Raw genomic sequence first — 25,722 nt, forward strand, 5'->3', positions numbered from 1 at the left:
TTAGTCAACAAAGCCTTTTAATCTTACCTAGCAGGCTGCTTACCTGACAGTCTTAGTGACCACTCCCCACTTTCCTAATTCGGCACCACACAAACAGTCTGAAGCCCATTATCCACAGGCAAATATGGTACAAGTCCAACTTCAACCCAAACTCCATCTCCTCCCTGCAAAAAATTAACTGGTCACCACTAAAATACCTCAGCCTATTTGAGACTGTCCACTTCTTCAACAGTACCTTCCTCGCCATCCTAAACACCCATGCTCCTGTAAGAAATGCCAAAGTCAGATCCAGGTATACCCCATGGTTACAAAAGACCACCAGAACCCTAATGAAATCCAGAGATGAGGCCTGGGAGCACTGGCGATTAACAAAGAATAACTCAGATAGGCAATCATTCCTTGAACTGCGCAATAAAGCCAAAAAGCATATAAAATTAGACAAATCCCTCTACTATATATCCACCCTAAACTCTACCAACCACAACCCTAAGCAATTCTGGTCCACTATTAACACTATCCTCCACCCAGAGAAGGTTGATACCCCCAGCCGTCCATTCCCCCCTCCTCCAGCAGTATTGCTGAATCCTTCAACAAACACTTCACTGAAACTATAACATCTCTAAACAAACAACACTTCCCTACAACAGCCCCCCAACTCCTAACCTTAACCCCCCACTCCTCTTTTCTTCTTCACCTCAGTACCTACCTCCAACATAAAAAGACTATTGTCAAAACTTAAACCCACCAAACTCGCAGCTGACAACCTCCCCTCTGAATACTTGAAAATTGCAGCTGATACACTAGCCTACCCAATTTCAATTCTAATCAACCGTTCCATAACAGAAGGCTATGTTCCCTCAATATGGAAAATATCCCACATCATTCCCCTCCACAAAGGCACCCCCTCCACCGACCTCTCCAGTTACCGCCCCACTGCTATCCTCTCCCCTCTCTCCAAGATACTTGAAAAATGTATCAACACCCAGGTCTCCAACTACCTCCTAGCTAATAATCTCCTCTCCAAAACCCAACATGGTTTCAGGCCATATCTCAGCACTACCTCCGCTCTTCTCTCCATCACCAACACTAAACTTCATTACAAAAACAATGGCCTCTTCTCTACTGCCATATTTCTAGATCTCTCAAAGGCCTTTGCCATGGTATCTCATCAGCTGCTACTCTCTACTCTCCCCAACCTCTCCTTCTCACAATCAGCCTGCAACTGGTTCCCCAGCTATCTACACAGACGCCAGCAATCAGTAATCGGGGTCGATAACATATCACCTCGCATCCCAGTTACTCTGAGTTCCTCATGGGTCTACCCTTCGCCCTCTGCAATTCTCACTTTTCACTAACAACCTACATACTGCCACCACACAAGCATCTCTTATACAGTACGCAGATGACTCTACCCTCATCTGCTCTGCCCCCACTCTACCAGAACTACAACAAATCACACAGGAATCATTCTCTTCTGTAGAAAGCTAGCTATCCAATCCTCAGCTCCTACTCAACCCAAGTAAGACAAAACTTCTCCTGTTCCAACCTTCCAAAGCCACCCAAGACACACCCCCATGTCAGCATTCTTGCCAAAGACAATACCATCATCTCTCTATCAGAACACACAAAATTAGTCGGTGTGGAAATAGACAACAAACGTAGATTTGACACCCACATATCTCTCACAATAAAAAAAAGTTCACAAGATACTTGGTGCATTATATTGAAGCCACCAATTCCTAACCAAGGCAGCTAGAATCTCCATAGCCAATTACCAGCTAATCTCCACCCTACTCCATGCATCCCCCATACTTACCAACCTTAAACAGACATACCTACACAAGCTGGATGCTTGTTACAACAAAATTGCTAAATTTGCCACTGGAACCTCCTACCACAGCCGTCATTGTATTTCCCTTAAAGAACTAAACTGGCTAGAACTCTCACAACTCCTTCACTTTAATCAACTCACCTTCGCTCATAAACTTATTAACCACCCCCTTAACATCCCTTCAAACCCTTCTCCAACCCTATCACCCCACTAGGCCCCTAAAATCAAGCAACAAAAATCAACTCACTGTTATCAAACCCAAAAATTCAGCAGGAGAAGCCATATTTTCATGTACCATATCTAAACTTTCCACTCTCTATAACTACTCTACCTTCCAGCAGCCTTTTCAAGACTGCAGTCAAATTCCACTTAAATTTGCATTGGCTTTGTCCTTGTTCTAATCCAGACTAACACCCCACCCTTAACTCCCCCCCCTACCTAGACTCTTAATCCAGCTGTAATACCGCCACTACTAACGACAGTCAGAAAATAGCTAGTTGTCTTTACATACTTTGCCATCTTATCTGACAACTTTGTTACTAATATAAACAAGAAACTATCTTAACTTGCAACATTTACTGTATATACTGTTGATAATCAATATCTTGTTATTGTATTAAAGCCAACAACATGTAATGTTTACTATTGCTGCAACATTGTATCTCTATTTATCATGTACATGATGTGGAGCTTTTCTCCCCAGGCATCCGCTGAAAAAGGACCTGCGTCCAGTCGGAATTTCCCGGTAAACAAATGTAAATAAAATAAATAAATAAATACACTGAAACTGGGAGATAACATCTTCTGTTTAGGGCCCAGCAATTATAAAAAAAAAGTAATTTAATTTCAACCATTTTTTTCAAGTTAACCTCCTGTGTTCCATTTTCCATTAAACACATACATCTAAACAGCTACAATAGTGCAGGTACATTCCTGTTCTATTCCAATAGGGCATTCTGTGGTTACATTGTAGCTCAGTACTTCACACACACACACTTCTGCATAAATCATATCAATATTCACAAATGACATAAAATTATTCACAAAATTCCTAATAGCTGGGCTACCAATATTTCCTTTTGTGACCATATGTAGTAAGCAGCTAACTGACCTGTGGTACGTGAGAGGTTACTCTCCAAAACAAGCAAATATTTGTATTTCTTGCAAGTTGTATTAGTGCAAGATAAAAGTAATGGACTGTCAGTAAGTATGAGGAAATTCCCCAGTTCAAGTATATATTAGCAACAGACAAGGATAAAGCAGACGCGTCTATATTACGTAATTGAACTTTTAAAAGTTCGAACGTCATATGGTCAACACCATATGATTGAACTTTTAAAAGTTCGAAAATGTAATAAAAAAAAATAAACCAAAGGAAAAAAACCTACCTGAATGATTTAAGATGGGGAGCAAGCCCTCCTGCACCCCCACACCCCCCGCTCTCTAAATATACCAACACCAGAGATCGCACTACATTGCAGAAAAGGAAAATCTTCCCATTCCGCACTGTATGGAGATGTCCGTTGAAATGTTCAAACTTTTAAAAGTTCAATCATGTAGTGTCGACCATATGACGTTCAAACTTTTAAGAGTTCGACAACGTCATATAGACCTAAGCAGACCATGTAGCCACGCTGACTGGGACCAGTGAGTGATCGATTATTGACTACTTAACCTGGTGAATTACCACAAAGAATGAATAGGAGCTCTTAACTGAACAGAGATTTGCATATCGACTACTACCTGGCTACTAAAAGTGTTGGTCTCACTGCAGTTGCGTACAGCTAGGAATCAGTGTCCCGCTGCTTCTTTCACCAGGAGTAAAGCTGCGGCACTCATCCAAAGCTGGCTGTCAAGAAGCACAATGTAGGGTCTTCTGCTGTCAGTAGTCTTGCCCAGATGTTGCTGGGCTCAGTAGACTTGTAGTCTTCTCACTGTAGATGCACTAGATAACTTGTGCAGCAGTTCAACAGGATAAAGCACCAATTTGGACAGTTGTCTGAAAATTAAACTGAAGAGGTTCACACTGAAATGGTGTCCAGACCAGCTGGGGATGTCCCATACAGAATATCCAATCAGAAGCAGCTAGGAATCGACATATCTCTGTTCTTTCTCTCAGCAGGAGCAAAATAGTAGCACTAATTCTAAGCTGGCTGCTGAGGAGGAGGTCACAGGCTAGTCTGCAGACATGTTCCAGATGTACATTATAAATCTAAGCTGGAAAAGGGGTTTAATGATGTAGGCATTGCATTGGGAAACTAGTGCGTTAGAAGATACGAAAGAAGGAGAGTAACTTTAGTTTTATTAATTTATTGCGGGGAGGGGGGGGGTTCTTCCCAATATGGCCTTGTAATGTTGACTACTCTGAACAGATTGAGATAAAACCATCCGGAGCTTTTAAAAGTCCAATTCACATAAAATGTGGGCAGCTCAACAACCACTGGATTTAAAAGCCCAACAGGGATAGGGTTAGTAGGTATTGTAGAAGAAACTCTAAAGTAGTCACAAAATCGCTTTAGCTGGCAGATTTCACAGATTAAACCATGTGTCCTGTTGTGTTTACCTTAAATAAAATTGTTATGTTTCAACTTCTCCCCCAGTTCAGCTAGAATTAATCCTTTGGCAGTCAGTAAATTCAAAATGAATGTTTTCTAACTGTCCTTAAGCAAGAACTGTCTTTTCAAATTCCAAAGAAGTAATGGAGGTTTTGCTTTGCTAGCACAGAGCATGTGCCTGGTTCATATGCCACACTCTGTCTGATGTTAGACTTGCAGCAAACCAAGGATGCTCTATGATGTGCAGACTGGTGTTAGCTGCTTAATTCTAATCTCCCTAGACAGATCCCCAGCATGTTTTCTAAATCACAGTCAAAGTTTTACCTTTTCTCTGTCTCTCTCTCAGTAACTTTACCATTCATGAGTTTTAATTTGTCCCTTCTCTTTAATCTTAGCTTTTTTTCTGATACCCATATGTATCACTTCCACATTTAACTTTCATCTTCATCTCTCAGGATTAACATAGTAGCATCCTGCTTGCTATCCATACGCATCCGTTTGTCATCTTTAATCTACATCTGACCTGTCATCCTTTAATGCGTTTCCAGTCTCCTCCTCCTCTTGATCATTCTTTTCATCTCATTATACCTCATTTAACTTGCATTGTGTAACAGCTTCCTAAGTCTCCCATAGCCCCCTTAACTTTTATGTTTAGTACTTCCTCTTATTAAACCTATGAAAATGTATCGATTTAAAACTGTATTTTAAGGTTCCACACAATTCTGTCATTCTATGCCATATTATTCAGTGCCACACACACAACCCTTAGTACCTCATTACTAGCACACACACCCCACAATATAGGCATCTGATGTACTCTAGGACAGAACTGGGTTGGGTTGCACAGCTAGGCTTATAAAGACCCTAGTGGTCGATAACCTAGCACAGACTTACAAGCCTGTATAACTACTTGCATCAAGTACGCTTTTCTTTGTTATTACTAATAAATGTTTCTCTCTCAGCTGATGTCACATTTTACCTGTCTGCTTTTATGTTGACTTGATTGCTTTGAAACATTTAATTATGTAGCAGGTTGATTATGTAATTATTTTGTACTTGTTTTCCTATAATACTCATTTGTACATGTGCTTAACGTGTTTCCTGTTTGCCTCAGGTGTGAGATATGGCTGGGACCAATTCACTTAGTCAGTCATCAAATTTTAAATATATAAATAAATAAAAAGTCCTTTGCAGCCGCAGAACTGTGAAAAAATATTTTCTGCTTTAATTGCTCCTTTTCTGATTTTGAGGTTTGTCCTCAAAATAATGGAGCTAAAAACATGTATAAATGCCTTTAAATATCTACTGATTTTTTCAGATTATTGTTTGTGACAGCACAATACTAGTCACATGACAGCAAATTATGTTTATAGCAAGCAGAAAATGTTATGTTATTGATACTTTTTACAAAGTGATTGCATACTTAGTGCAGCAGTGTAATGCAGTGTAACTGTTAATATGTTTTTTTTTTCTTGGTACACCAGTAAGCCCACATTATCTCCATCTACCACACATCAGTGAACATATTTTTATTTATTTTATTTTTATTTTTCCTTTGTTGGACCAAGTTAGTTATTAGCTATTAGCCTCGTTTCAGAGGAGATACAAGATGGTATTTATACTACTAGGGGAAATATGGCCAGGGTATTGGAGACTTCCCCTATTCTTTTTGATAGGTGCCTTGGGATCTTTTACATCCATCTGAGCTACCACCAACTCAAGCAGATGGATTCTCAGTTCACCATCTCCTTGGAAGGATGGCACAATCAGGAGTGCAGCACTCCCCTTTATGCTGCACTGCAGTGTCATTAATCCATCTGTCTGATGTGGGAATAGAACCCACAGCCTTCTGCACCAAGGATGAGAGTGGTACCTGTTGCATCACTGACACTGCTACATTGCTTTTCTTTAAGAGCATATACTTTTTTACTGTAATGACATCAGAAGCTCACATTATATATTGTATGACAGTTTCTCTAAACTTTCTTTTGCTGCTTCACTATCATTTTTTTTTTTAATTACAGCATGTTCATTAGTTGCTCATAAGACTGCAGCTATTGCTTCACTGCCATTTTTCATATACTGTTTTTCTTTTTGCCGTCTTTTCTGATTTTAGATTATGTGCAGACATGGCCATAACTTTTTAGTTATTTGTAATGTAACCGGAAATATTTATGGTTTTGTAGACTAGTGTAAGAGTGTAGTATGAACCTCCCATGATTCTTCATGTTTCTGTACTCTTTGTTGTAGCTAGTAGGGCAAAACTGATCAAACAAAGCTTTTATAAACAAATATTTAGGCAATCGTTAACATGTAAAAATAAGGAAGAATCAAGAAGTAGAAAGTAGCACAAAAACTGATGGATGTTTCAAGCATTTCTTAAAATAGATGACTTGCTGTTTGTGATTTTGCACAATGTTAAGATCCTGTATAAGTTGGGACTAGCATTTAAGAGCCATTTGTCTGAAGGACAAGAATAAATCCTTCCACCTTGTCTGAGGGGCAAGAACAAGGTCTTCCGTCTCCTCTGTTTTAATGCAAAACAATCTAAAATGTTTTTGAAGAAATTTATGAAAATAATTGGTATGAAAGATATGAATTCAAATGTTTTTGCAGAAATTTATGAAAATAAGTGATGCAAAAGATATGAATTCAGTAGGAGCTCGGAGAGAATTTACATATTATTCCCCAGGACACAAAAACTGGGCTAGGCTAGACAGAAATTGTTTCATGGGAACATGTACATTTAATTGAAAGTTTTGATATATGTCAAATGACTATTTCAGATCTCTTGCCATTAATAACTGAAATAAAAATGCAGGTTAATGAAATAAAATGAGACACTGGCACTTCCCCACCTATCTGCTAAACAGAGAAGAATTTAAGAAATGGGTAGTGGAAATTACTTGGGGAGGTGTTAAGGATGATAGAAATTTCTTCAGAAAATATAGCTAGAGAGTGGGATAAAATTAAAGTGGAATTTAAAAATAGGGTTGAAATAAAAGGAAAGGAGATAAGGTTAAGAAGTAGTGAGAATTATTTAGAGGGACTGACAAAAGTATTACAGAACAGCAGGAATCTCACAGAACAAGAAGAGGTGCAACTGCAGAGTGCTAAAGAGAAAATAAGGGACTGCCTCGATAATATGCATGAGTTTAAAAAGATTGCTGTTAAGCAACTGTTTTGTTGATAACTCCATAGCACAGAAGCTTTTAGCACAATGACTAGAAATGGTCTTTGCGAAGCTTAGGGAGCTTATTAATAAGGGAAACAACTGGAGATCATGTAGAGGTATTAGAAATGTTTTGGAAATTTTATGAAAATCTGTATAAAGCAGAGAAATGGGGAAATCAAGGAAAAGTACAAATAGAAATGTTTATGGAAGAATTAAATATGCCGATGTTAAAGATAGATGAAGCTCAGTTACTAACAGTATAGGAGGAGATAAAAATGATGATACATAACCACTCTATAGGAAAGTCTCCAGGAATAGATGGTATTCCTGTGAAAATTTGGAAGCTAGGAGAGAAGAAAGTGATAAAGATCTGGAAGTTATTGTTTAATGGTATTTTAAGAGAAGTAGAAGAACCCGCGATGGTGGTGCTGCAGTAACGTTGTCGCCTCACAGTAAGACGCTGTCCGGTTCGATTCTCAGCTAGAGCGTCTTCTGCGTGAATGGGCGTACCTTCGTTGAAGGTTGTGCGTCAGGTCTGGCAAGCCGGTACGTAAAAATCAACTGCTAATCATTAGCGGACCGGAGTTCCGCTGTGGCGACCCCTAACTGGGAAAAGCCGAAAGAAACAAACAAACCAACATCCTGGAAGAAGACTGTGGTGGCTGTAATACGTAAAGATGGTAAGGACCCAACAGATCGATTCATATAGACCAGTTTTAAAAATAAACCATGATAAAGCTTTTGCCTGTAATGGCTAAAAGAATGGCAAAGATAATGCCAAATTGATATATATGGATCAGTGTGGTTTTATGGAGGGAAGGCAAACATTTGACAACATTAATAGAACGATGATAATACAGAAGGAAGCAGAATGTTAGAAAATACCACTATTGTTGGTGGGACTTGATCCAGAGAAAACATTTGACAGATGAAACTGGGAATTTGAGTAGGGCAGTGGAAGCATTTACATTCCATAATAAAATAATGAGGATGATTAGGAGGATATATGAAGGATTAGAGGTGAAAATTAAAGAAAGAAAGTTCCTTTCTCTTAAGTTCTGTTTAAGCAGAGAAGCCAGGCAGGTTTGTCCGTTTTCCCTTTGTTATATGCAATATATTTATAACCACTGGCAAATGGTAATCAAGAAAAGTTGTCCCTGTTTGCAGATCGTCTCTGCTTGCAGATGATATTTTGTCCCTGATAAAACCAGAAAAGGACATGGCAGTGTTGTTGAACATTTTGAGTCAAATTTAAGTTTTTTTGGGGCTACTAAAATTAATGAAGACAAAAAAAGGCCGTAGCTATATACTGTGTAGCGTCACAGTACCCATATTTATGGGGACATAATAAAATAAGTACTTAGGAGTATGGATTAAAAAGGATTCTGTTACAGCAGCTAGGGATATGTGGGAGGGGACTAAAAAACAATTAAAAAAACTGAGAAATTGGAAGCTCTGTTTTACAGATACAGATAGCAAGATGCGAGCAGTGAAAATGTTTTTAGTCTCTTTTGTTTTATGCACAGGTCAGACATATTTTATCAACCAGAGGAGAAGTTGTGGATAGCAGTTAAAGAGCTGAATGATTTTACTTGGGAGAGGAAGTGGACACGAGTCAAGATGGATAAAGCTGATCCTTCCAGTATAGGGGGTTTGGGATTACCTGATGTGAAGGGGTATTTCAGAGCTACACAACTAAGGCTCCAATACATAGCACAAGCAGAACGCTATAATTCAAAATGGAAAGGGATGACAATGAAATGGGGAAGCTGAAGAAATAAGGAGAGTGAGATTTTGGATGCAGATCCTTAAGGAGATTAACAATATACGTACAGAATATTATATTCATAAAGTAGCAGAAAGTACTCTATGAACTAAGCCAACATGGGAATGGAGAAGGGTGATTCTGCCAAAAGGGATGACTGCAGTTAGGGGTGCAGAGAAATAGGCAAGAGGGAGCTAGAATTTACTGGAGAAAACTGTCAAAGAAACCAAGGTTTTGGGAGCAAATAATTAGAGAGGGAAATGTAACAGAATGGGAAGAGGGCAAGAATTCATTTGGACTGCAGGCTAGTTATGGCCTTTGTTATGAAGAATTGATATCGTAGTATAAGTGAAAGACTTGCATTGGTAGAGTTTTTATTAGAATCTAGAACAGAAGCTGCTCTTAAAAAAAAAAAAAAAAAGAGAGACTAAGTAAGGTATGTAAAATATTGCATGATAATTACAGGAATCAATCAGAAAAGGTTAGTAAGGATTGGGAAGATATTTGATAAGCAATTCACAGTGAAACAATGGAAGGATATATGTATGGCTTCCAAATGTGCAACAAAGTCTAGAAGATTTAGGATCTTTGCTTGGAAGATTTTTTCTTCTGGTAGATTGCAAATGTTGGTGTTTTGATGGGGAAGAAAGAGGTAATTGGGAACATATTTTGGGGGGAGTGTAATGATTTGGCTAACTTAAAAAAATTCCCTGCACACTACTGTGTCAGAAATACTAGGTGAACAAATTGGTGCAACTAAGGAAATGATTTTTGAGCTATGATAGAGAATCAAAACTGCCTAGACATAGTAAGGCCTTGTTGAGTTTAATTATGTTGACTGCCAAAAAAACAATTACTTGAAAATAGAAATCAAAGTGTAAACCAACTGTACTATAAGTAGTGAATATTGTAACAAAAATAAAAAAAACGAAGTGGGATCTTTAGAAAAGGGTAGGAGCAAATTACGTAGGAAAAATGAGAATTGTGAAACAATACACGGAGAATAATGTTTTGTGGGAGGATTTAAGGGAAGGCAGGAATTGAATGAGCTATGTAATGTTTGAATGATGACCATATAGATGATTCTAAGTGATGTATAATGCTTGCAACTGAAAATATATAATTTTGGCTTGATTTCATTTATATAAATGTATGATTGCCTATGTCATAAGTGATAATTCAGTAAAGATGTTTCTAGCTAAAAAAATTTAAAATGTTAACCAATGATTTCTTTAAAAGAGAAAAAAGCATAATAGCAAGCAACAGTTAATGGCAGCTATTAATTCTAAATGGCTTTCCAAACGACACAAATTAGGTAGTTATTGCAGTAGTATCACAGTGTATAAATTTTGCTTCTTTTTGTGTGTGCGCTTTTTTCTACTCTCTGTACTTATTAAGCGTATAGCCCACACTGAGACTGTACCCTTTAATTTTCTGTCAGCAGAGTGAGAGCTGATAACCATGCAGCCATGCGGGATTTTCCTTTCACTGGCATTTAAGCACTCCCTTAGCTAATGATGTGGGTATTTACCAACATGAAGGATTGCTTTGCCCTTCCCCTTTGAACATGTAGTTTCTTGCACATGGTCTACATAGGCTCCCACTTCGATGTTGCAGAGCCAAGTGTTTGTGTGACCCATACGCTGTAGTGAGCAAGACTGCCTCCCCTTTCCCCCTTCAGAATGGGTATGCTGATTTCCACACCATTAATTCCACCTTCTCTCATCTGCTTGAATAGCTCATGGGTTGTATGGTGCACAGTCAGTGCTGTCTCTCTCTGCACCTTGGAGTCAATCTAAAAGCTGTTGTCTTGATAGTTTTTCATTCTTTGTGGTTTGTGGCTTGCCGGCATCCTACCACTGGAAGCTGAAAGCTATATGACGTTTGTTGTACTGGTGGTAGTTTCTCATTCCTCCCTGTCTTTGAGTTCCTTTTCTTTTTTGAAGGGTGTACCTTTTTTTTGCCTATCATGAGACAACCAGTCTTTCTCTCTGTCTCTCTCTCTAACACCTTGATGTCCTTTCATACAACTGTTGCAGTGTTCTGTACCTAAGCGATCTCCTGCCAAGGATAACCCTGTGTACAATCAAAGCCTTTAGTTGCTGTAGGCGTTGTATGTCACACACATGTTCTCCATGCAATCTGTAGGGCATAAAGGTGACTTATGGATGCACAGGCTCCAAAATTCTGTGCTGCCAGTCCGAACACCATTATTGTACGTTGGTCTGCACACCTGTCTGCTGTGCTGCTTACCGAGCCATATTTTTTGGGCAAGTGCCCCATTGGGGTTTCTTCTCTTTCTTCTTTTGTTGTTGGGTTACATGTTATCCAGAAACAGCAAATGTCAGTGAGAGGCAGATTCCTCATAAAGACTGGCACAATCAGTGTCTCTCTTAGTTGCTTCCCACAATCATACACATTGATCTATCTGCCAAGTATTTGTGCTTAAGACCATGTGTAGTCTCTCATCCTTGCCCATGTACTTGGAGAATGAACATCTTAAGTTGTTGGCTCAGGGCGCTATGGCAGAATCCTCCTGTTCTGAGGGCCAGCTGTCTGCCAAGAAGAAGGCCAATAAAGTTATCTGATCCAGTTGCTGTGCAGCCTCCCCTGGACATCGCTGTCAAGGCTAGTGAAAGCTTGGAGGACTATCCAATGGTTCCTTCAGATTCTTCTACAGTGACCTTATCGAAGGCCAGCATGGATCCAGCTTCTTGCGCATCTTCAGAGGCTTTTCAAACATTTGTACCTGACATTGAGGGGAGGGACCTTGGATAATTATTTCTGAAGGATTGAGGGCGATTCCTCAGATTTGTTATGGAGGAGGATCCTAAGACCGTTACTTAATCTCTCCAAGGGTCTGACTCTCTGAGGGTGCTTCGAGCAATGCCTCATAGAAGAAGAAAGAGAAAAAGCATATTTCTGCTGTTTTAACGATCACCAACATGAATGTCAAGATTTCACTCAGCGTTTTAGTTAATGCTTTGATGGCCTTGAAGCCCTCTCAAATGGTCTCGCTTCCTGTTCCTCCGTGGTCTTCCACTCAACTCCACTCCACTGGAGGCCTAGGGAAGTGCATTCCTTGGATGAGGACCTGGACTTTGGGAGGAATCTTTGACCTGTTCTTCCCAAATCCCTTCACCCTTGGACTGTGGTTCAGTGGAGGAGGAGGACTCCATTTGTCCAGATTCTCCCTTGAGCTCTCCTTTGGAGTTACTTTTGCCTGTATGATGTGATAATTTAAGTGAGATTGTTCTTGAGTCTCTGAGATTCAGAAAAGGTATTATGAGTGCCTACAGATGGAGTCTCCCAAGCTGTCTACTATTCTTCCTGTTCTGGCTGCCCTCCTAGATGCTTTATCAGCAGCATCTGAATCCCCTGATTCTTAGCCTGTCCTGCACCCAGAAGGCCAGAAGTGCAAGTATCTCTATAAAATGTCCTTCTGCTGATCCCTCTCTAGTGTCAGTCTCTTCCGACAAGCCTTTCAAGTTACTGCCTTCTGCCAGTCTATAGCCTTCTGCTAAGCATAGTAGAACTGTGGAGATGTTGGGCAAGAACGTTTGCATTTGCTGCCACTCCATGTTTTATGGACAATTAGGTACCAGACTCATATGACCAGGTTTGTTTTGGCTTTCCTTTCTCAAGTTTCTAAAATGATTTCTGACCTTCCTGACTCTAACTGGAAGGCTTTGATCCTTTCCCCGCTTGACTGAACTTCTGAAGTTGCCTGCCACTCAGTCAAATGCAGCTGTGATACTGCTGATGCCTCTTCCAGGGCTGCTGCCTTTGGTTCAGTGATGAGATGTTATTCTTTGTTTCGTTTTCAGACTTTGCCCGATGACATTAAGGCCAAACGTTTGGATGGTTCTTTGGATAATAAAAATCTTTTCAGTTCTGCTGCTGCTAAACTTTTCAAGTCTCTCTAGGGCAAGAGTAAAGCCTTGCAGGATTTGAAACATAATTTTGTTTCTCAAATTCCAAAATTTCAGAATTATCATCCCTCTAAGGTTGCATTTGTCCATAGGCAATCTCACCCTCCTCCCAAGAGCAAGAAGGGTTCTAGACATGTGCCTACAGTTAAGTCTACTTAGACTCCTGCCACCCAGAAACCTACTTTCTAGGACAAGCCAGATTCTATATGACAATTTGCTTCCATCTTTCCTTGAACCAGTTCCCTTGTCCCTCCATTTTTCTCTGTCCCTTCTAGATTGGCTTTAGATCACTTCAGACTCTTGGCTCTGTCCATTATCAGTCAGGGATATTTCATGGTTTGGAAATTCCTTTCTTTCTTTTCAGGCATTCCTCCGCCTTTACAAGAGCAACTCTCATTTGCCAGAGGTTCTTCACTGTTTTTTGGCTCAGGGCACCATTGAAGCCCATGCCTTCTGCTAAGGAAGGGGGAAAGGGTTTTATTCCTGGATATTTTTTGTCCTACAAAAGGAGGCCACATTCAGACCAACTGAGGATCTTTCTAGGCTGAACACCTTTCTCAAGATCCATTCTTTTTGGATGCTATCTCTGCAGATGTTATTTTCCCTTTTCCTTCCCCAGGCCATTCTGGTCTCCCTGGATCTCAAGGATGCATAGCTTCACATCCCCGTCCATCCTGTCTTCAGGAAATTTTTGCATTTCTCTCTCTCTTCCTTGCATTTTTCAGTTCTCTGCTTTGCCCTTTACCCTTGGGGCAGCAGACAGGCCATTCACCAAATGCTTTGCTCTTGTTATTGTTTTTTTTTGCAGGGTTTGAGGGATTCAGATCTTTCCTTATCTAGATGATCTGCTTATGCAAGCTCCATCCCCCTACTATATGCTTCAGGATCTCCACTTGACTTCTTCCATGTTACAGAGTCTAGGATTCACCATAAATTTCTAGAATTCCGTTCTGATGCCTTTCCAGGGTAATATTTTCCTCGGCTGCAGGCTTCAGACAATTCCCATGCTGGCATCTCTGCCTGCACCCTAGGCTATGCCTGTAATTGCATTTTTCCAGTCCCTTCTTCCTGTAGCATTGATCTCTGCCAGGGAATTTCAAAAGTGTTCTTGTGTTCATGATTTCCACCATTCCCATACTTCCTCTAGCCAGGCTCCACATGAGAAAGCCTCATTGTTTCCTTAAGTCACTGTGGCTTCAACATTACCATCCCCTGGACTTCCCGGTACTTTTTCTTTCCTGTCTCAAGTTCAAGCTTCAGTAGTGGATCCATCAACTTTTGCTCATTCTAGGATTTCATTTGCAAGCTAAAGTTCCAACTCAGGAGCTCCTTACAGATGACTCAGACATGGGCTGGGGTGCCTCTTGTGGTCCCCTCAAGGTTTAGGGTCTTTGGTCTCCTCATCAGAGGTCAGATGACATGAATGTGAAGGAGATGAAGTCCTTGCTCTTAGCTCTTCAGGCTTTCCACTCCCTCTTTCATTCTGGGCCTCTCAAAGTTTTCACAGACCATACTACAGTGATGTGCTGTGTCAACAAGTAAGGAGGAACAAGGTCTTATCTTTTTTGCAGGCTATCTTCGGGAATGAAATCTAGCTGTCCAGTATCAAGCGACTCTTCAGGCAGTTTACATTCCCTTGGAGCACAGCCTAGTGGCAGACTTCTTGAGTGGGTCATGCACATAAGCCCATGAATGGATGCTTCAGAGAGAGGTATTCCTGGGGGTCCCCTTCGAATGGTCAACATTTGACAATGACGACATTCATATGGCCGAGACCATATGATCGACATTTGAAATGTCGACCATGGGGAATCGGCATCTGGCAACAGTGCCGAATGGAAAGATTTCCACTTCTGCACTGTAGTGCGATCTCGGAGTTGGTATATTTAAGTTCTGGGTGGTGTAGGGGGGCAAACCCCCCCCCCCCACTTGCAGCATTAAGGTAAGTTTTTTTTTTGTTTTTTATATTCTACTTGTATGGTCGACATTTCAAATGTCAATCATATGGTCTCGGTGATATGAAGTTTGTCATTGTGAAATGTCGACCATATCAAGTAGATCCATTCCTGGACATTGTCCATCAGTAGTGTATTCCTCCGGTAGATCTTTTTGCCTCCACTCTGAACAGGAAACTTCAACTTCCTCAATTCTGTTCCAGAGTCCCAAGTCCTCTGGCTTGGAATGTGAACTCCCTGTCTTTCTCATGGAAGGGGATGTTTTTGTACACCTTCCTTCCCCTTCCTCTGTTACCAAGAGTCATGCATAAGATCAGTCAAGACTCTCCTAAAATCTTGCTAGTGACTTCCTTTTGGCCCAGACTGCATTAGGTTCCCCCCTTCATTCTCACATGGCCAGGGGCAATCACCAAGAGTTACCTAACTGGGTTGATTGTCTCACACAAGACAATGGGTCTTTTATTTATCCTCACTTGTTCACTATTAACTGACACTGTAGGTGAGAGATTTTTGATCCCTTTCAGACACCTATTTTCTGAGGATGTGCTCCAGCTTTTGCAGGAGAACAGGAAATCGTATATGTCCAGGTGGAAGTTCATAGTTTCATAGATTAGTACTAGGTTAACTGCCCTTCTGGGCCATTTTAAGCCTAGCCAATTACCCCATGTAAGAATCGAACTGTGTACCTTGTGTCTGTAAGGTAAACACCTTAACCATTATGCCAACCTCCCACCCCAGTGATTTTGTCTGGTGCCTGTCTTGCCATCAGGATCCCCTATACTTGGTGGTCCCTCTGGTTCTTCCATATTTGTATGATCTGCTCCATGCTGAGTTGGCATATACTTGTTAAAAGCCCACCTGTCCGCAGTTTCTGCTTGCCTGGCCTTGACTCTTCTTCTGGCCTCCAGATTTGAAGTCACACAATTTCTTAAAGGTGTCCTTCATATTAGGCCTCCCAGGAAGCCTAACTGTACACAAGAAATTGACTCAGGCTCCTTTTGAGCATGTTACTTCAGCTTCCTTACAGCTTTGTACATGGAAGACTTTTCTTCTTTTGAATCCCACTTCAGCCAGGAGTGTTTCTGAACTTCAGGCTCTCACAGACATTCCTTCTTTTTTATGATGACCACCAAAACAAACACGAGTAAAACTGGAAAAACAACAGGCAAATCCACAACTTGAGAAACAAATTTAATTCTCTGATGTCTCGGCCGTAGCCTTCAAGGAGTAAAAAACTCATAAACACAAGCACATTATATATGATACATATCAGTTAATAAAACAATTATACAGTAAATCAATTAAATATAAAACAATCATTACATCAAATGAGTACTCTCCAATTTAGTTCTTCATTAAGACCATTTGGATGCATAGTATTAAATTTCAAAATGTAAATGGCTTCTTTACGTAATAAAACTTGTTTAATATTCAAACTATCATGCCAGGAACAATTTATTTTTTCTAAAACTGTACCTTGCAAACCCTCATTTCTACAATTATGAAAATTCCTAAAATGTACAGCTACAAAGCTTTCTTCCTTAAATAACGCATAAGTGTGGTAAATGTAAGGCTTGTAGTTTTATAGTTACTAGCTTTCCTTACATTAATAATGTTAGTTTTAATGTATGTAATAATTTTAGTTGTAATTCTGAGGGGGTGATATATGCCCTTAAATGCCCATGTAATAAATTTTACATTGGGGAAACTAAAAGGGCTTTTAAGCTTAGGCTTATGGAACATGCGAGGGACATTATTAATAACAAGGAAGAAAGCTCTGCAGCTGTACATTTTAGGAATTTTCATAATAGTAGAAATGAGGGTTTGCAAGGTACAGTTCTAGAAAAAATAAATTGTTCCTGGCATGATAGTTTGAATATTAAACAAGTTTTATTACGTAAAGAAGCCATTTACATTTTGAAATTTAATACTATGCATCCAAATGGTCTTAATGAGGAACTAAATTGGAGAGTACTCATTTGATGTAATGATTGTTTTATATTTAATTGATTTATTGTATAATTGTTTTATTAATTGATATGTATCATATATAATGTGCTTGTGTTTATGAGTTTTTTTACTCCTTGAAGGCTACGGCCGAGATGTCAGAGAATTAAATTTATTCCTTCTTTTTTAGTTTTCCATAGAGGCAGGGTGTCTCTTCATACTAATCCTTTTTGTGTCAAGATGGTTAATGAGTTGTCCCTTAATAAGTCTATTCATCTTCCTTACTTTTTCTTTCTCTGCAGTCTGCCATTGAGAAGGTTCTTCACACGATGGATTTGCATAGACAGCTCAGATAATATTTGCATAAAGCTAAAGTAATGCACAAATCTGAGCAGCTTTTTGTTTCTTTTCATCCCAGGACTATGGGTTTGGCTGTTACTAAGTAAACCATCTCCTCTTGGATTTCTAAGGCCGTTTCTTTTTATTCTTCTTTTCATTGAAAATGTCTTTCATCATTCGTAAAGTCATGTTCTACTAGGACGGTTGGCTGCTCTGGTGCCTTTTTAAAGGGTTTGGGTACCATTTTCATCCTTGAGGCTGCTACTTGGTCCTCTGTACACACGTTCACTAACTGTTACAAGTTGGATGTTATTTCCAGCACCAGGGCAATCCTTCATGGGTTTGTAGAGGGCTTTTCTGTGCTTTTCTCTTTGCAAGCTTCCTGTTGAGCTCTTGTATTCTCTCATATACTTACATGGAAGGACATAATACAGTTGTGTAAAATCTTACCATAACAGTAGATGTCCTTTTCAGCGTTGCAGTATTCACTCCCTCAATCCTACCCCCTCTCTTCTAGCTCCAGCCTTGCCCTTGTCTTGCCATCCTGGCTTAGGGACTCTTTTTCTTCCCTTTCCTCTTTCCTGGATGCACATTTTTTCATTGTCCCTATGTGCATTCTATTCTTCATTTGGCATTTTCATTTCTGAGTATGTACACCGGTAAGTCACTTTTATGCTTTACGCCTTGTGAAGGGAGCATATGTGTGATGTGTGATGCCTATAAGAACCAAAGGTTTTGATATACTGCCCGGACATTGGATTATCCCTGGTAGGAGATCCCTTAGGTGTAGAATACTGCAACAGTGAAGAGAGGGATATCTACTGTTATGGTAAGATTTATACAACTGTACATTTTTATGGAGATCCATTTTTTGAAACTAACATTATATTTAATTCACAGTATGTGAATTCATACTCATTTGTCTTATAAGGCTTGCTTATATTTGTGGTATCTTTGTGACTTAGTCTCTTTTTTACTCCAAACTTGAATACTTGTGAAACAAGTCAGGAAGTCAGAGGGACTAGAGAGTGTGCTTTGCACTTTACCCCCATTATATCTGGAATTACTTTGTAAATTAATTTCTGCTATTGTATCTTATGGCATACCTTGTATACTACATAAAAACTAGTATCAACTGCTTTTTACTCTGTATAGTGATGATTCATTCAGCACATTTTAAGTGCGTCATGTGACACTTGTGATTTTGAAATACTGTTTGAGACTGTCATTTAAAGGTTTTGGACTGGAACTTTATTGCCTCAGCAACTGTTTTCTGTTACCCTTTCCTAGCCTTTTTCTGAAAAGCTAGTATGTCCCTGTGTTCAGCTGCTACAAATTTTGAGATTAATAAAATTTTACCTTATTTATAACAATTCTGTTTTAGAGAAAATTAATTGTACATGTGTCTTCCTGAGTATCTCTTTAAATCTAGCTTGATATTAAACTTCATAAAGTAACTTTGTTTGTTTTTGTTTTTGCAGTGAATTGGTTCCTGGCTATGACTCAAGTACATTTGTTTTGGAAAATTTCAGGTGAGATCATTTTGTAGTAGGATATTCTGACTTGAAGTTTGCTTATGTATTTTATAGGTATGCAGTGACTATTTTTCTCACGTTAAAGTAGAACTTAAGTTGTATTTTGATTCAGTATTCCAAAAATATCTGCAGCTGTAGAATTATTTTGGTTGAGTGTTTCACTGTACATTCTGCTATGTAGTGATGCATTTTGCATTTTGTATGCAGTATTTAAAGGTACATTTTTTTGAGTAATGAGAGACTTTATTTTTAGCACTTTCCTTCTTAGAAGGTGCAAGACTGTTTTACGTAAATTCCATTCTTTCAGTAAATTGCTTTGCGTCAAACTTGTTGAGTTTTATTTACAGTCTGTTATGCCTTATCCCTGCTAGCCCTATAGTGCAAGAGGTAAGGTGTTAATTTTTGTCACTGGCAGTCCAGTATTTAAGAATGTGTCATGGTTGCTGGTATGAGTACCCAACGCAAGGGATGTTGAAAGTCCATTTTCCTCCTTTCCTGTGGGTAGATGTGGGAAGACAGAATTGTCACCTGGCAGTGGTTTAATAAATCAGTGCTGCAACATAATGAGGAACAACAACATGACAGAATGCCGAGCACAAGTATGAGAGCCCACAAATGCAGCCATTATACACTGTGTCATAATAAGCAAGTGCAGATTCCGACAAGACACTTGCAAACCCAGTCAAGATTTATTAGTGGTTTATCGCCAAGTATAGTTGATAAATTCTGGTAGTCAAGCTGTGCTTCTTACTTCACTTCGTTGGGTGAATCCCCACTGTGTTCACATAACTGAAGGACCTAAATACAATGTCTTGGTGATGTATATTAAGGCATGGTGTGTGTCTACGTGCGCACGTACCCTGGAGTGACATAGGAAAGATGACCATTCTGCAGCTTATTTGTGCAATGCTTTATAAAACTGTCATGGTAAAGATCCCCATAATATCGGGATTTGTACTCAGGGGTACTGATATCGCAGTCTTTCATTATCAAGATGGTAACTGTGAATCCTTGATTAATCAGTAGTCCTTGTGTTATTTTATTTGCTTGGTCAGTGCTATATCTTGGTAAACAATTGACCTGTTATAGGCACAGGTTGGGTCAATAAAATCACAATTAAATAGAAAGCGAGGAACAGTCAAAAAAGCATAAAAATACATATATTAGCATGAACTGATACATATACAAGAAGAAAAATTAAAAGCAAAAGGGGAAATGTATACAGCGTTTACAGAAGAAAAATTAAAAGCAAAAGGGGAAATGTATACAGCATTTACAGTAATGATTGATTGGTATGGCAGTAAGATGGTTGAACCTGGTGGAGGAAGTGAAGGAAATAAATATGAGCAAGTGTTAGAGGTTAGGTGATGTATCCCTCCTGAGAGAATCTACATTTGGCTTGTTTGAGGAGGAGACTTTTGAATCAAGGTCTAAATTTGGAGGAGGAAAAGAGGTATTTTAGGAGGTTTGAAAGAGATTCCCAGAGTTTTAGTGCAGGTGTAGTGTAGTTTTGTTTTTGGAGTTAAACGGCTAGAAGTATGGTTTGAGTGACTTTTGAGGCTTTATAAGGAGATTTTTAGGCAGTTTTTCTGCAAGAGGTGGGAATGTTTCATGACTTGAGGTTATACAGTAGGGATCCAGGTTAAAGGTTTGTTCTCTGCAAACCATTTAGAGTTGTTAATAGAGTGAGGTAGTAGTGTACTTGCAAGGGGGAATTAAGTTATGAAGTGACAAATTTTATTGCAAATAACTGTAGGGTGGTAGTGTTTTTCCTGGAAGCTTGGACTAGAATAGATAGGCCATATTCATGTTGAGCAATGAAGACTCCCTTAACTTTTGCGGGGTTGGTTAAGTAAAGAGAAATCCTTATGACCTAGAGTGGAATTTTGTTTTGCCTTTTTTTATATGTGCAGATGAATGTTAAGTGCGTATTCTAGCCACATCCCAAGGTTTGTGAAGGGGGTTGTTTCTAACAGAGAGTCATTTAGTTAGCGTCAGTGGCTGAACAGGTAGGTAGCACACTTGTCTCTGGTTCTCTTGAGAACAGAAATCTGTGGGATCTTTTCTCACACAGGTGCTTGTATTCATTTTACAGTACTGACAGTGTGTTGCAGCATAATGAGGGTAACATACTACTGAATGAGCCATTCTTCAGATGAGACATTAAACTCGGGTCACATCTGCCTAAGTTGGTGTGACATCCCTCCTCTGGGCCATTAATCAAAGAGCCTCAATCTTCACCACCGACACCGATGGGAGACGTTCATTTAGAACAAAAATGGATACACGCAGTATTTTCAGATGCAGGTCCTCAGCACCAACCACAACTTCCATTAAGAGCACAAAGGGAGCACACTCTAGACCTGGTGCTAGGCTTCCTCTCCAGGCCCCAAATAAGACTTCACCTTTCCCTCTGCAGAAACCAGTACTCTGTGTCCCTGTTCCAAGTGGCTAATACACGCACACTGCGATTTGACACACACACACACACACACACACACACACACACACACACACACACACACACACACACACACACACACACACACACACCTTGATAGGCTGGCACAGATTTATCAGCACTGCCACTTCCATCCAGATTATAAGATAGATTCACTGCCACCAGCCAACTACTTTAAGGCTCTTGCCGAGGTACCCAGTTACTCAGTCAAATTAATACTGTACAAATGGTAATGTTTGACCAAGCGGCAAAACTTTCAGGAGCATGAAGCCACATTGTCCCCAAATAAATGCAATTACTCTCAATGGTTAAAATATTTTCTACAAGACTAGCCACTTTGAAAGATTTAGATGTATTTAATAGTAAATAATAAAACAGAAAACATGAAAATATTGAATATCTGTTTACAATAAAAAACGGAGTTTCATTTCACAACAGATATAAAAACAACACAGCTGGAAAGATTCCTGACATATACAGAAAAACAATATTTAACTAATCTCACTATATTTTCCTAACGTACAGAAAAATTACTGCTCCCTACTTACTAACTAAAGTGTAAGGTAAGATGAAGTGGATGAGTGTCTTGTGTCAGTTCCAATAACAGATTGCTGAGTGCCAGTATCACATCTCTCACTAGTATCTAAATACAATTTCAGTGCTGCCTAGAAAATGACATCACATTTGGTCACCTGACTCTGTGGTTCCCACACTACCCCCTCACTAGAAGCTTGAGCTAGGGTCTGGCACAGATGTGTCAGTGCACACCTAGAGCTCTGCTAAATGATCTGGAGACTGTAAAACAGTCCAAATATTTTCATCCTTCTGCAGAGACTAACCAGCCATTCTCTGGCACCCCAGGGTAGCAATTAGCTCACCACTAAGGAAAACCCCAGCCCAGACATTGCATTTGTGCTGCATTCAGGTCTGTGAGATAAAATCTTCATGGTCTAAACCAAGTCATTTAATTTCAAGCCATTTTTCTTAAGGATAGCTGGGATGAGCCTAACCCCTTCCCTTCCAGCATCCTCTGTTAACATGTATACATTTCAGCAGTTACCACAGTACAGCCTGACATAGATGTACGTTTATTTTCTGCCCAGCAGGACTTACTGTTGATTCATTTTTAGCACAGGCAGCTTTACAAATACATTTTTAACACATGCATGTATACAAATCAGTTTGATAAACAAATGACATAAAATTCTGTACAAAACTCTAGCAAAGTTATGCTGGCATATATTACACAAGTACTATCTTACTCTGGCATAGCTGGCACTATCTCGCATCATAAGTGCAATCAGACCTCTGCACGTATGGCTACTGCATGGCTCAGAGGCATCAAGGAATTACAAAAACATGGTAGAGCCAGCAAACAGTGGACCAACACAATATATATATATATATATATATATATATATATATATATATATATATATATATATATATATAGTGGTCCATCGCCATCTGTAGTCTAAAAGCAGAATTGCATACATTTAAACATTCATTTTTATTTTTATATGTATTCATTCAACCCAGGGGAAAAAAGTGCACCTAATTTAATAACCCATTTCTTTTCCATTTTGTTTAATATTGCATGCCAACCAGATTTATTAACTGTATTCCATTGTATAATATCAATCACAGTAAATCTAAACTTGGCATTTGGGTGTTTAATTGTATGTTTGTACAGTGCATTCGTAGGTTTACAAGTCCTAATATCACTAAGATATTCTGAGATGCTATATTTGACACAGTGTGAAGTTTGTCCTACATAAAATGCTAGTAGCTCAAGTGGATGTAAAAGATCCCACATCACCTATTAAAAAGAATAGGAGTTCTTTATTTACATAATCCATAAGTGTTTTACACAATCACATAAATTGTTTATATTACTACCTATTTACATTATAAATACATATTTTCAACTATTTACTATATATATATATATATATATATATGTTTACCTTCATAAGTGTGTTATGCATTTGTGCAAATCCACTTTGTGCAAAAGGAGGTTTTCAGAGTTGCAAAACCTCGAAAATAAAATGTCCGAATGTGCAATGGGCGAATGCACATTGGCATTCGCTCATTGCAGATTCGACATTGTGGGTGCAGGTTGCACTACATTGGGGATCGGGAAATGATCCCTTTCCCCACTGTAGTGCGATCTCTGAGTTGGTATATCAAAATAGGGTGGTGTGGGTTGCAGGGGGGCTTGCCTCCCTGCATTACGATGTGTCTTCTGCATTTTAGTTAGAAAGTCAGCAAATCAGCTGTTCGATTTGCTGACATTCGAACTTTTGAGAATGTCAAAGTTTGAATTGATATTGTTAGTTCCGACAATATGAAGGTAAACCTATATATATATATATATATATATAGATATATATATATGTATGTATGTATGTATATATATATATATATATATATATATATATATATATTATTTACAAATCACATATTCCTTTTTCATTTTACTTCATCATATATAACACATACTTGTTACTTTTTTGAACCCCACTCTTGTTTCCACAACCAAAACCTTCTTTTCAACAATATTGCTAACTCCCATTTTTCATTAAACATGATTTCCTAAGCCCTGTGATTCCAGATTACCCATAATATGGCAAAGGTTGTTATCAAGATTTTTCACCTCTTTTTTTTTTTACTTTTATATCTGTAGTAGCTACATTCAATCATGTCCCTATTTAAATTACTTGTGTCTTTAAATCATTCCCATATTTTCTCTCTCTAATCTTTTCCCATAAAATTTTTACCCTTTTGCATTGTATAAAAACATATTCACTTATTTCAGATTCACCACAGTATAGAAAAACTCTCTTTCATATGGCATATTTACCTTCACTGGTAGTTTTTGTAAAGAAAATCCTGACTTTCTATATGTTTTTATATACATCTCTTCATTCTTGCAGTAGTAGCATTTCTTCTCACTCTTGTTTACTTCCTTCCAAGACAGGGGACTTGAGACCAGTTTTAGATCTCACGCTTCTGAACAAATTTGGTCACAGTTCAGTTTGTACATCTCTTTCTAGAGGAAAACAATTAGATGTGCTCTATAGACCTTCAGGACACACACAAAAATGGACAAATATTCCAAAAGGTTCCTCCACTTTCGGCTAGGAGCCAGTCATTTTCAGTTCAGAGTGCTGCTTTTTGACCTCATCACAGTCCCCAGGGTGTTCACCAAGTGTCTGGCAGCAGTGACGGCTCACTTGAGACTGCACTGATTCTGGTGCTTCCTTATCTAGATGACTGGCTCATCACCGCTCCCACTAGGCATCTACTGCTTCAAGCAACAGATTTCATACTGCACCTCTTCGCTTGTCTGAACATTACAGTGGATCAATTAAAATCTCAGCTAAGTCCCACTCAAGATCTAGAGTTCATAGCAGAACGATTGAATACCATCTCTTGTGTAGCTTCTCTTCCTCTTCACAGGTTCATAGGTGTGTACTAGGCTAATGGCCCTGGAGCCTTTAGAAGCCTAGCCCATAGAAGTGTCCTGGCATTGTGCTGCCTGACGTTCGTTCCCAGTGCCTCTATGAAGTAGAGCCACTGGAGTGATCCCCAGGGTGAACTTTCTATTTCCCATCCACTCATTAAGATCCCTCTTGAAGAGGGCCAGTGAGGTGCTCTGCTTGACATGTATGGCAAGTCTTTTCCAGAGCATAGGCACTCTCTGGGTTATGAACCTGTCCCTCCAGCATGTTCTGTTGATTGTGGTAATGAAGTTGAGGTCTCTGGAGCGTGTGGTGTGGAGGGATTGGGATTTCTTTACATTTCCAACAGAGCTGGGTCAGACATGGCTTTTTAACTCAAGCAGAGATCACCTCTTAGTAAACGATATGTGACAGAGAATAGCTAGAGGTTTTTTTGAGTCTGTCCGTGTAGGACATGTGTTTAAGGCCTAGGATCCTCTTTGTGAGGTACTTTTGTGGCCTTTACAGCTGTTGCATGTGTCTAGTGAGGTACATGCCAAATGGGGCATTATACTCAATGATTGGCCTAATGAGGGAAGAGAAGAGAGAGATCACATGTTTCTTCCTGGATGCAAAACCCTTGGTAATGAGATGTGCCACGTAAAAGGACTTTCTGACCACAGTGGGCAATGTGGTAGTCGAAGGAGAGGTTGCTGTCAACCTGTGTCCCCAGAGCTCTTATAATGCCTTCAGTGGGCTCCCATTGATGTGGTAATTAGTGGGA

The 25,722-nt window shown here is 39.3% G+C and overlaps 1 protein-coding gene across 2 annotated transcripts in view; it reads left to right on the forward strand.

Annotated features, from left to right (window-relative positions):
- TRIM37 (tripartite motif containing 37) overlaps nucleotides 1-25,722 on the forward strand; it is a 2,575,817-nt gene that overhangs the window by 711,988 nt on the left and 1,838,107 nt on the right. For both annotated transcript variants that reach the window (XM_044054277.1, XM_044054276.1), the window contains exon 11: nucleotides 18,981-19,031. In XM_044054277.1, coding sequence (XP_043910212.1) covers nucleotides 18,981-19,031 — 51 coding nt within the window. The remainder of the gene's footprint in view (nucleotides 1-18,980; nucleotides 19,032-25,722) is intronic.

Source organism: Protopterus annectens, chromosome 13.part0, assembly GCF_019279795.1.
Source record: "Protopterus annectens isolate FY-2018-M chromosome 13.part0, PAN1.0, whole genome shotgun sequence".
In the NCBI taxonomy this organism is placed as follows: Eukaryota; Metazoa; Chordata; order Ceratodontiformes; family Protopteridae; genus Protopterus; species Protopterus annectens.